The following is a 13,213-nucleotide window of genomic DNA, read 5'->3' as shown; positions in this document are numbered from 1 at the left end:
GATGCAACGATGACGCACAACAAAGACAATTGATTTCGATTAAATTTCCGCGCTCCGATTAACATTTAACCACGGTGATTTAATTCAACCGGCAGAATCGCATAAAGCAAAACATATTTCTAGCTAAAATTCGTCGCCCTAAGCTAATAATATATATCTTTCTTTTCCACAACAACAGAAAATTAATAATTTTATCCACGCTCGAATTTGCATTTTTGCGCATATCTCGCTGTAACGTCGTGAACTTAGTCATACCGACCATCGGTCACGTAGCACTTTTCAAAATTATTCCCGTATTCAATGGATTTGATAAGGGCAAAGGTTTATTCGTGATCAGTGTAGTGCAAAAGAGAAAAATTTAATCATTTATGACGTTTTACGCATTTAATTATTTAGATTAGGGGTTCCAATCTTTTTTATCAAGATGAGGGCTATATTAAAATTTTTATATCAAACGAAGGGCTTCGGATGAGTTTGTGTTTTGCGCGTTAAACATGCAGGAAACGCGAGTGAAGCAAGTGCAGACGTAGTTATTGCCGATTGAGGCTCTCTACACCGGACCGTTTGTACGCGAACCAAAAGTACTATATCCGTATCAAATCCGTATCAAATCTCGGGTTATCCCGGTGTAAACCGAAATTTGATACGAATTTGATACGGATACAGTACTTGGTACGCGTATCAAACGGTCGGTGTAAACTAGGCCATTTGAAGTTGCCACGACTGATTCGCCCTTTGCTTCGCCATATTGCTTCTCGAATAGATAGACGACTTTGCGGAATCGGCGATTCGCTTTTGTGCACGGAAATCGAAATCCTCTGCCTTACTTCACGTTATTCTCTTTCGACGAATTATTTTCTCGCGACGCGTGTAAGAAAACATATATACATCGCGCTGGTCGTGACGAACCGTTCGATCGTCCAATTTGCATCGTTCATTATCGCCAATGCGAGGACTGAAAAAATGGATCAAAGTTGCGCGACCAATAAGGAACGACACGAAAAGAAACATCAGACATATTATGCGACAAAAATGTAACCCACTTTCTGAAAGAAGTTGCAAGCCACAAAGGTAACTAAATTATGTTTATCAAACAGTTATTATATTGAGATATTAAAGTAATGCGATATCTCGTTGAAAGCCGTCATTTTTATAATTAAAAAGAAATTTTTAGTCAAATCACGATTGTTTCGTCTCTATCGCTACGAAATTAATACGAAAATAATAATTGATATTTGAAACGTCGCGGTCTATCCTTTGCGATCTCAAAAAGATCATTATCTATTTAACTAATGCAATTTTTGTGATAAAATCTGAACGTGAATTTCGTTTCGCCTGACAGAAGCGTGACTTGAAGAATTATCCGTGAACTAACGCCCTCTTGGCTACAAAATTAGCGGCCGAAACGCATGGATTTCCACGAATATGCGAATATCGTGTGTCTCAAAGTATCTTTTTTTTTCCTCGCTCCTAGACTTCCCGCAGAATCATATCACAACCTATTTCGTGCTTATAGAGAAGAATTACGAACGATGAAAAAAATTTTGTAGGGCTTGAAATAGTTTCCATGTTTCACTCGCGCTCGTTGGCAGCCGTGCCCGCGACGAGCGCCAACTTCACAACGTACATTTCAATCGATGGACGGGGACGGCTTGGGAAATTGCGCTACCGATATCGTTCGTAAGTCGCTTAAAACTTTGACTCCACGAGTAAAATCTGCCTCTAGGCGACGAGCGAAATATCTGTGTCGTTCGACGATCGAGCATCTTCGTCAATCGGCACGACCTCGCGTCGTCGCGAGTCGCGACTTGATTTTCAAATCTCGGCTGCGCCGCGGCCGGCGGGCGGCGGGCGGCGATGACGTCGCAGCGTGCGGCGGCGAGCGTCGGCGGTCGGCGCGGCGGGCTCACGCGATTGGCCGGCCGCGGCCGGCGCGGCTCGGTGGGGGGGAATGCTCGCGCCGCCGCGGCGGTCTCGGCGGCACGGTCGGCACTGTCGGCACTGAGCGCGGCCGCCATCTTGGCAGACAGAAGGAGGCCTGCTGTCGCCGTCAGCCGCCGACGTAACGCCGTTCAGCTGAGCCGTTGAAGCTGAAGCGCGGGCTGCCCTGGCTCCGCTGCCTGGTGAACGCGGAGAAATCGCGGCGGGCTATCGTTCGCGCGTCATCACGCGAGCGCAGGAACCAGGAACCGGCTGAGGAGGCGGAGGCGGCGGACGAGGAGAGGCGGAGGAGGAGGCGGGGGTGCAGGAGGAGGAGGAGGAGGACGAGAACGAGGAGAGGTGCCGGAGGACCGGAAAAGCAGCGCGGCGGGCCAAGTATAATATCGGGGTGAGCGGGACGTCGCGGACGCCTCGCGCGGTAGCGCCCGGTCTCGGCTGTTCGTGTTCGTGCCCGTGTCCGTGTCCGTGTCCGTGTCGTGGCCGTGCTCGCGATCGTGATCGTGATCGTGCCGTGGGCCGTGGTGCCGTGCGCGGTGAAGTTAGCCGGAGTGCCCGTACCCCGTAGTATCTCGCTCCCGTCAGTCCGTCCGCGTCGCGTCAAGGACGGCCAACTTCACTCGCCTCTCGCGACCGTCGCCCTCGTTTTCGTCCTCGTCGCGGTCGTCGCGGTCGTCGCGACTCCTTTTTTCGTCTCTTCTACCGGTGCGCGGGGGGTGGAGAAGCTCGAACGTGCCGGGGAGGGTCCACGCGATTTCGTCGTGAACGTCGTCAACTGACTGCTCTGCTAACCACCGTGACAGCGGGACAGTATGGCGGGACAGACGATCAACGACAGGCTGCTGGCCGCGAGGCACAGCATCGCCGGCCAGGGCCTCGCCAAGTCCGTCTGCAAGGCCACCACGGAGGAGATGATCGGACCCAAGAAGAAGCATCTCGACTGTAAGTAAAGAGAGTGAAAGTTTTCCCCCCTCGACGATATACACATATATCGTCGAGCGTCATTCATTCGTGGATTTCAAACGGCGCTTGCTCCGTTTTGCGAGAGCTCCGTTTCAACAACGTTTCTTTCTTAAAGTTTACGTTTTCAGTTTCGAGGAAACTCTAAGAAGGAAAAAGAGGAATTATGTCTGGCCGGTAGGATCCCCGAAAAGGGGAAGGTGAACGTTTCGACGCCTCGCGCAAGCGGCAGGGTGTCGCCTGCTCCGATTTTCGGCGATTTCGGCCGTTTTCTGCTGTTGATTCACGGCGAGGGTACGCGCGGGACCAGCGTGCAGGGGGACGGGCGAGTCGCTCACCTTTCCTATTTGCCTGCCGCTGAAAGAAGGCGAGCGAGACTCTCTCGCCCCCCCCCCCCACTGGTCTCGCGCGAGATTCCCAGCGTTAAGCGATTCTCGGGACAGGCAATAACAGGCATGGTCGAACGAGATCGTTGGCTTTACTTCTCCTTTCCACATTGACATCGTACGTCGACGTGGCAATTAAAGCAATCGAAATCGATCGCGCTCCTTCCTGAAGGCGCACACTCGCGCTCGTAGCCTTTCCACTCCGCGGCGCACTTTTCGCCATAATCTCGTATTCGGCTTTCTGCCGAAGACGCGAACGCGTGGTTAGAAACGTTTACCTGGACAATGGAGAGCTTCTTCTGGAGGGTATAACAATCGCGCGGTGTCCCCGAGAGGGAAATTGAATCCGGAGGTCTGTCCTTTCCAGCCGTGTCTTTCATGCTCGCTGCGCTTAAGGACGAAGCGCATTACATTCAGACGTTCGATAAAGGGGAGGGAAGAAAAGGGAATATCGCGTAGGAAGGTTAGAGAGTGGTGTGGAAAAGGGACAGGCCTCTCGCTCCACGCATGTTCGACTTTCTGGAGGCCTTGCTCCGACCCGTGCGATCATTAACGTGCTATTTTCGATACTCGGAAGGATGATCCGAGATATTAATTGCGCGTCGCGCAAAAACGCTAATTGTATATAAGAAAATATTAATATTGTCAAATTATATTCAATTTGATTTTAACCATTTCTATAGGTCGCCACTGCTCCTAATCAATATGTCGTTAATTTAATTAAACCAATGAAATTGAAATAATAAGCTTCGACACATATGCCATGGCAGTTAACAAATAACAAAATGTTATTTAACTCAAGGCATTATACTGGTTCAAATTTCATTTTTTAATATTTAATAGTACACGCTTGCGCGAATGCACATTTTCTCTTCTCTGCGAGACTTTCCTATTTTTTCTTACTTTAATAAACGGAAGGAAATGTAGATTGTTTTTAGAAAAATATTTGAAAAGCGTAGGAAACGCGGAGAAGAACAGAGTCGCCGATTTATTTACGAGCCGTTCCGTTCTGGTTCATCAGACATTCGTAAGCAGAAATTTGATCTTGGAATTTTAGGATCCGTCTAAAAAAGATGTAAATTTTAGTGCACTTTTATTATGCGAGGATCGCGCGATCGCATGCAAATGTCACACTCGTATAATTCGAGAATCGAGAATGATGTCTGCGAGCCCGTGATTACGAAAGCCGCTTGACTCACGTATCTTTTTATTTCGAGATAATCGGTATTGTGCCCGTGTTTTGATTAAATGCTTACTTAGCGAAATAGACGTTTAAGGAAGGTCTTTTTTTTCCGCGTTTTATCTCTGAAACAACGATAACCGGGGTCTCCGGGGTGTTTAAGTGTGTAGAAACGAAATATGATATCGACTTCTTCACGTTTACTAGAGCCGTCTGCATAATTATCGTCACATTGTTGAGGCACAAGTGGGCGAACAGAATTAAGATGATGAAATCTTTATTTCTTTTCTTCGCCAGTATCTGACTTGCATCTGATTTAAATGCGATTTGTTTGAAACTGCTCCGGAGGGATGATCGATCTATAAAAGTCTATTCGTGGGGATGGAGGCGTCCTTCAGTAGTGCCTTGAACTTTACGTCAGAATCTAATCTCACTCAGATTAGGGTAGTTAAATTAAACCGAGGGCGCTTTTTTACGTTCTTATTTAAGTTGCGTGTTAATGGCATTTAAATGAACAGAAAAACGATAAAACGTACACTATTAAATTCGTTATGTCAAATTATACTCAATTTGAGTCATTTTTAACTCTCTTACTCAATATGTCGTTGATTTAATTAACAAGTGTTATGTTAAAATAATAAATTTTGACACACATGATAGTTAAAAATAACAAAATGTTATTTAACTCAAAGTATTGGTTTAGATTTCATCTTTTAGTACTTAATATTTAGGGAAAAGCGCGATAAAATTGCCATACACGACAAATATATTTAGTTGTTCCAAAACTCACTGTTTGCAAAAGATAAAAAAATATCTAATATAAATTTTGTTACATGGGTCATGTAACAAAGTTTATTCATCGTTCTTTCGCGTGTATCTTCAAATGTATAAATTATTTAAAAGAGGCGACGAAGATAAAAAGATGGCGCCGTTAATTGAATCTGTATAAACCAGCCAAATTCGCGTGGAATTCACACAAAACTTCGGACCACGAGGGCACATGTTAACTGTGTACACGTACGTATCTTGTGTACACATCTACGCACAATGGTGTACATACACTGCCGTGTTTGGGATTAACGGGGAAGAAGACCTCGGACGCGTTTCCCTCCTTCGGCGGACAAGCTGATTTCCAAGGTGACGAACCTTTCGTTGTAGCCGTTAGTCATGCGGACCGCGGCGTATGCGGACGATTACATATCGCGGGTAATTTCCTTCCGTTGTAAACGCGGGCGAATCACGGTCGGGACGGATGACAGCGACTTTGATAGTCGATTGATAGCCCCCACGGGGCTCTATCGTCTCTCCACCTACGACCTGACCCCCGGCGAGCGCCGTATCTCAATGAATCCCATTCCGCATTCAGCGAAATCGATCGTCGTCTATTTCAGCCTTTCACCCTTCGCCAGAGGACTCGACTTCTCCGTCTCTCCTCCGTTCACGCGGAAAAGACCATTTCTGCCGGAATAATTATTTAACAATGACGTCATTATACCCTCATCGAGACTCCGCGTTCCTGGAATGAACGCCGCGCGCGGACACTGAATGAAAAACTGATGAAATCTCTTACCCGATGGATTTGCTTCTACGTAAAAGTAAAAGTCGGTGTCCGGATAAGAGAGCTAACGGCGAGGTTTCCGTAGCCGGGATTTTTGCAATTTGCATATATTCGCGATTAAAATAAACGTTTTCGCGTGATATAATCCTTTGATGGCCCGTCAGTAAAGCTCCTCGCTGCGGATTAACGGCACTTGCAGTTATACCATTCACGTGCATGAGAGAGCATAACGATCGAAATAGGTATTAAAATGTAATACGATATACGTCAGAAATAGCATAACGCAACAGAATTTAGTATTGAAACGCTATCGGGACTGTAATTTGGAATTTGAAGGATGTTGTAGCGAGGCGGTTGAAATTAAAGTCTTTATTAAAATATAATTCGTACATATAACTATGTTACTCGTTCGACTAAACACTAAACGATAAAAGTGCTCCTATCTCTTTTCCGGCTCGTGATACAAGTTAAAGCAATGTATATGCGTATATGTCCTTTTTTTATATTTATGTCTCATGTCTCTTCGTTGCAATCTCATATTTCAGAAATTTGTCATGTCTCCTTCACATACACGTATTTTTTCGCGAGTAAATTTTTGAGTAAACTGTCAACACGTCTTGACGTATTACATCGACGAGAAACGCCTTGACGAAAATAGGCGAGCACATTCCACGAATAGACGTCGTCGGAATATACTTCATTCTGACCTGATAAGTCGTGAAACCCTACGAACCTCGAGCTCCATTTAATTATCGATCTCGCTGACGCGTAGTTGCACGGAATGCTTTATAGATTTACGGGGTGTGTGCCAAAAAATATAGTTCCGATTCATTGCTATGGAAAATATCGCCCGGATATTCTCCGCGCGTGACAATAAAATGAAATTTTTCGTTAGAGATTTCAGATTATCACGCTTTCTTTCTTACACTCCACGCGATTGTGGGCGTAACGATAGCGTTCGTTTCAATTTATGAATTTGTCCTAATTCAAACGAGCACGCTTTATTCTTCACGCCAAGCGCGATTATCGGCTCCCTCTTCTGTTTATCACGTCTTGTTAACATCTCCAGATATAACGTACATATGTATTCGTCAATAGAATAATATTTACTATCGAGTCCTTGTGTGATTTGCCACTGTAGATCTTCAATTTAAGTTAAATCTGTTGTGTTATCGAGAGACGTAGAGTGTGCTTGGCGAAACTTTGTGGTTTAAATCACATCGCGACTCGAGAATGTAAAGACGATTTTGCTGTATTATTCCTGAAAATTTTCCGATCGATATTCCAATGTACTGCATTGGAATGCTAAACTATTAAATATTAAAGGATGATATTTAAACCAATACCTTGAGTTAAATAACATTTTGTTACTTTTTAACTGTCATGTATGTCGAAATTTATTATTTTAATAGTGTTATTTCAATTTCATCGGTTTAGTTAAATTAACGACATATTGAATAGGAGCAGTGGCGACTTATAGGAATTAAAAATGATTCAAATTGAGTGTAATTGACACTACGAATTTAACAGTGCCTTTTGTGTGATAATCGAAACGACAAGTTGTATAAAAATATAAATATATATATTTCTTTGTAATTATTGTTACAATAATCTCTCTATAAAGAATTTAAAGGAGAACATTTTTTCTTTTGTACAAATCACAGATTATGTTCGAGTAACGTAAAGTTACGGAAAAAAAAATTCGTCGAAATATCGATAATCTCACCTCGATAAAATATAAAAGATAACGCGCTGTACAAAGCACACCTTATTGTGTTGCGCACCTTACAATTTATGTTGCATAAGCATACTTACTGTAATGCATAGTACAATTACCGATGACACGACTGTCTTTTTTATCGTGTCTAAAAATTATCGCGACGCGAATGACGACGGCTGGGAATTTTCGCGTGAGTTTTCTCCTCGCTGTCAGCTTACGTCGCATTGGGCAACTCCTTCCGTTTGTAATATTCGAGGATTTGCGTAACGAGCTTTTGCTATCGCGAGAGTGCGATGGAGGGCGTAATTAAGCGAGGAATCCGTGACCCGCATCAATGATCTGAGGAATTAATAAAGAGCCGGACCTTCGAAAGAAAGGCACTCGATCCTCGTGCCGCTGATTCGCCAGACACAAAGCCGCTACCGGCCGATCAATAATCTTACGGAACGAAGACATTCGTACGTCGTATAGCACCGCACGAAAAATTGTCGTCCAATAAGCCTATTTACGCCACGCGAGATTTCCGTTACGAAAGTAAGAATCGATATAGTTACGCTATCATTTTCGATGCTGTAAACGTACGCGAGAGAATGATTTGTCGCGACGACAAAATCGTTACATCACTGAATTCGCCGAAATCATCGAGCTTCGTTTACGGTATTGTTTCAAAATATTAGTTTTTCGCCCTAAGGGATGTGTTGTAATAAGAAACGAGGAACGATAGAAGCAATACGAGATGCGAGTCGATATCTATGACGTATTGCGACCGCAACGGTATACGATCTGATAAAAGCGCGACATGACGCAAAATCGCGTAATGTAACGCGATTTTTATGTAAGCGGATTTGGTACGGTATCGTACCTTACAAAATTTCTCGCGTAGCGTAAACGCGCTATAAATAACACGCCGCGCCGGGGAATTCGTAACGATTTTCTCCCGCGAGTCCCGCGACACACATCCGCCAGGTAATTAAGCCGCTTCGCGGCCTGACGATCGTTGTTGTCTCTAATGACTATCGTTGTTTCGAAAGTGTTGTTTACTCTCACCGGTTCTCTCTGCGGCCGCGGATCGAACGTGGAGCTACTCGAATCGGGAACGGAGCCAGTGTCATTCTGCGAAGATCGAAAAGGACGAGTTGCCGTACGCTAAACTGTATAATTGCACGTTATAGCGAAACTATCCGCGAGACGACACGAATGTGGAACAACAAATGTTACTCCGCAGCTCTTAAGGACAGGTGCTAAGTCGTGTTACACGTTATACCGCGGATAGTTTCGTGATGAATCACCCATTATTGCAAAACGCATAAATGTAGGTTATTCTTGCAAGTCGGGAATTCAAGATTGTCGATCTCTTTTACTTTCGGAAGAATTATATTATTAAATACCTCTTTCTCCTTTCGCCTCTTTTCCTCACAGCAGTTTCTCCGTTTTCTAAGATCCTAGTTCTGGAAACTCTGTGGTTTAAATTACTGTTAGAAATCTCAACATTTCCACATGTGTATTTAAAAGTCATTTTAAAAGATGGTATGGATGTTACACTGTTAAATATTAAAGGATGAAACTTGAACCTTGAGTTAAATAACATTTTGTTATTTTCAACTGCCATGTGTGTCAACATTTATTATTTCAACTCCATTGATGTAGATAATTAACGTTCAATGATTCAAATTGACACTACGAATTTAAGTGTACCCTGGAGTGCATATTCTCTGGGTCTATTTTGGGTATACAACTTAAAATATAGTTCCTACAACTTAAAATATAGTTCTCTTATTTTGTAGTTTACATAAGATAAGATTATTCTTTTGTTTTTCTACCTCAGAGCCATACAATGACACTGGCTCCTAGTTCCTTTGAAGTTATTCACTTCGAGCATGATTTAATCTCAAAGAGCTCTTTTTCTCAAAGAGCCTTTCGCTTTATTCTTCCTTGCTCGCTCCATTCATTCCGTGTCTTCCGTCGTTCGGTTCTTGCGGGACGTGACCCTCAGGACGAGGGTCCGGCTGATAAGACGATAGTCACCATTACGAAACGTTACGTAAAAATACACCGCTCTCTCCCTCTCTCAGGTCAGGCAAAAAGAGGCCTCTTTAAAGTCATTCGCACCTTTCAAGGCCGATGTTTCTTGCACCGCATGGCCTCGGTGTATTCAATCGATGACACTATTGCGCCGCAAATGTAGACGCGCGTTTAACGATTAGCGAAAACGGATCTTCAAAGTCATTCACATCGTTCACGGTCAACGTTCTCTCCGCCGGACAGCGTGTCAGCGCTTCGAAGGGATCAATCGATACTGCCGTACTATTATAGCTGACACGCTAAATCTAGAGCTACAATGTCACGTATAATAAGGAAGTGGACCTCCAGTCTCAGTTTCCTTGATGAATCAATTTGGTTTGATTAACTCTCGCCAGTTCACTGTCTATTCTTTCTCATTTTCCAGTTTATATAACATCACATAACATACTCGTATAATGTCGTATAACATCATTTTTGCATCATGAACAAGGAAAGAAAATTTGAGAATTAACCGTAAATTATAGACATTAGTGTGGGAACGTGTAATTCTACGAACTCCTATTCCTCTTCTAATTTTAGATATAAAAACAATTGCTCTTTATTCTGTACGTATTTATTACTGTATTTTTCAGCGTTAATTGCGCACAGACTCAAATTTTATCTATTTTTTCTAGAGAAAAAAAAACATAATTAGTAAAAATTACAAAATAAATGACAGGCAACTCTCACTTATTTTTCCAGACTTTACAGTTGAGGATTAAAACTCTAAATGAAAAAAATTTTATGTCAAGAAGTAGACCAAGTTGAAAAGTATGAATGAAAGAGATATAATTAGCAAAAGATTAAGAAAAAGTAAGGAAAAAGAAGTATGCAAGAGATATAATTTAATTTTTAGAGATCACCTGTGTTTGTGGTATTTAGCCTCATTTTTATTTCAAGTCTCTTATTGTCTCCCAACTCTTTCATCTTAACGTCGTGAATATGGAGTACAGGGTTCTTTATGCATCTCTGGTATGTGCATACGGTTTTAAAATAATACTCTTAATTATGCTAATTAACAGACGTCTTTGGGATATAATTGAAGTCGTTCAGCATTATCAGCTGATTTGTAAGTGAAATAATTGAAACTCACGGTAAACAAAGATTCGATATTGAGGATATTATCCGAGCCCTGTCGAGCTGTCACGGTCAATGTTCTCCCTCTGTTGCACACCGTGTATCAATTGATAGACACTATGAGCCTCTCGTATCCGTTAATGCACACGAAAGGTCAATCGATAGCGTCTCTATTTTTCGCTCGGAAAAACAACAGCGCGCCTTTTACGCGAGATGATTCGACGAATATTGCTTGCCCAGTATACGTGGTATATGAAAGGATTCCTTGATAGCGCGTGCGGTGACCGCGTTTCTGAAATGTCTCTCTTCCAAACACACGAATCGTTGAACGCATACAAGTAAATAAAAATCAAATTTCGACATGCGGGGTTAGCCAGGGAATCGAATTTTCAAAGTTAGCAATTTTCTGCCGTATGGAATAAAATTCCGTAGCGAAGAATCGGAGCAAAATTGTTATTGCTCTTTCGCGGAGCTATCAGTTTCCGTGATTATTTTCGTTGTATTTCGACGCAACGTGACAGATTGGAGATTCTGTTCCTCATAAAATAACAAATAGCCCAAAGTGGTTGAGCGTGAAAAACGAATCGAATTCATTTTGCGCACATAAGGATTATTTTGTTTCGTAAGACGAGAAGAAACGTCACCTATATTATTGACCCATATATTGATCGTATGAATGCTGAGATTGTCCGCGATGTATCGATTGCATCGCGTAACGCAAAATCTACCGCCGTTTCGCAATTTACGATCGTTTGTCGAATCGAATTTGCAGTCGATCGCCTTATCGTACGCTCCACTTACTCGAAAGTGGAATTTATTCCTGCGTGCCTCGTGTGCTATCGCTGCATTTGCATATAGTGTCGGATCACTTCCAATTCGCGCCATTCTTGTCTCGTCGTTTGGTGTAATCGCGTGTATTTTGCGAATTTTGAGCCGATGCATCTCTCTCTCTCTCTCTCTCTCTCTCTCTCTCTCGCTCGTTTTTTTTTTGGTAACAAGTTAGGCGAACTCGATCGGAGATCCCGCAGCGAACGACGGAAATAAAACGTTGCGAAAACTAAACGGAGCTCAACCTTGGGAATTCCAGAAATTCCTTTATAAGTGGTTCAGATCTATACATGTTATGTCATGATAAATGATAATATTTTCTTTAAATTTATTTTAATTAATGCATGTTTTATTCACGGCTCTCTAAGTATGTAACTGCAGAACGTTACATCGAAGTTCTTATATCATTTTTTTTGGCAGAAACTGTTAAATTCGTAGTGTCAAATTATAAATGACTTAATTTGAGTCATTTTTAACCATTCTTACAAGTCGCCACTGTTCCTACTCAATATATCGTTAATTTAACTAAAGCAATGTTAATTTAATTAAACCAATGGAAGTAAAATAATACTGTTTTGTGTTAAAATAATAAATTTTAACATGGTAATTAAAAATAACAAAATGTTATTTAACTTAAGGTATTGGTTTAAATTTCATCTTTTAATATTTGACAGAGTGTAAACTTAACTAATTGTAAGACTTATTATAAATAAACCTGAAATATATAGAACAACTGAAAGAATATAAGATCAGTTTAAAATAAAATAAAATAATAATTAAAATTTGTTATTATTACGACCGAATTTTGAAACGAATAGACAGATTCGGCCATTGTCACCCCAAGACCCGCGTTTTGCGTTAAATACATGTCTCTTTACTCTAACACTGTGCTTTAACGCGTGAAAAAGGAAAAGAAAATGGAAACTTGATTGCCGTGTTTCACGCCCGACAATGTGGGATGCGAATACCTCTCTACGAGTGTGTTCTGCGATTATACGCCGAGAGAATTCGAGCGTGTCGGAATAGGTGTAGGTACCGCGCAGATTAAACTTACAGTAAGTGGCGTGCATCATGCGCGCGCGAAAGGCCTTTGTGAACCGGAGACTGTTGATACCGAGAGCGAGAAACGAGAAGGAAGCTGGGACGGGTAAAAAGAAGAAGGAAGGGAGGGAGAGAGAGAGAGAGAGAGAAATTGAATATACCAGGGACGAGTCGCGACCCCGGGAATACGACCGCCGCGCCGAGAGGGAAAGAGGGAGCCGAGGAGAAGGGCCGGCTACATTCTTAACTTTGCGTTAGCGTGGTTGACGGCGACATAAAGTCATCTGCAGTAAAGGAAAATAGTGAGAGTCATCCACGGGGAATAGCTTACCGTATCAAAATGTATTCATGGGTAAAAGTTAAGTTAATGGGGAAAATACGTTAATTTCTGCTTCGAGACCAATTACGCATCGATCGACCCGACTTCTAGTCTTTAACACATTTACAGTTATTTAATTTTACGT

General features: G+C 42.5%; 1 protein-coding gene across 21 annotated transcripts in view; it reads left to right on the top strand.

The window, feature by feature from the left end:
- The first annotated feature begins 856 nt into the window (after window positions 1–856).
- The window catches only part of Lap (phosphatidylinositol-binding clathrin assembly protein lap), a 35,468-nt gene continuing 23,111 nt past the window's right edge, over window positions 857–13,213 (top strand). For 3 of the 21 annotated variants that reach the window (XM_071713393.1, XM_071713401.1, XM_071713399.1), the window contains exon 1: window positions 872–2,880. In XM_071713393.1, coding sequence (XP_071569494.1) covers window positions 2,751–2,880 — 130 coding nt within the window. In that variant the 5' untranslated portion in view covers window positions 872–2,750. Of the gene's footprint in view, window positions 2,881–13,213 lie in introns of all 21 variants that reach the window. The other 18 variants (XM_071713396.1, XM_071713392.1, XM_071713405.1 and 15 more) reach the window with 12 other exon arrangements.

The sequence above is a fragment of the Temnothorax nylanderi genome, unplaced genomic scaffold (assembly GCF_030848795.1).
Source record: "Temnothorax nylanderi isolate EJ_2023f unplaced genomic scaffold, tnyl_v1.0 TNYL_tig0124_pilon, whole genome shotgun sequence".
Lineage (NCBI taxonomy): Eukaryota > Metazoa > Arthropoda > Insecta > Hymenoptera > Formicidae > Temnothorax > Temnothorax nylanderi.
Note: the sequence above shows the minus strand (reverse complement) of the source record. Positions and strands in the feature narration are given on the sequence as shown.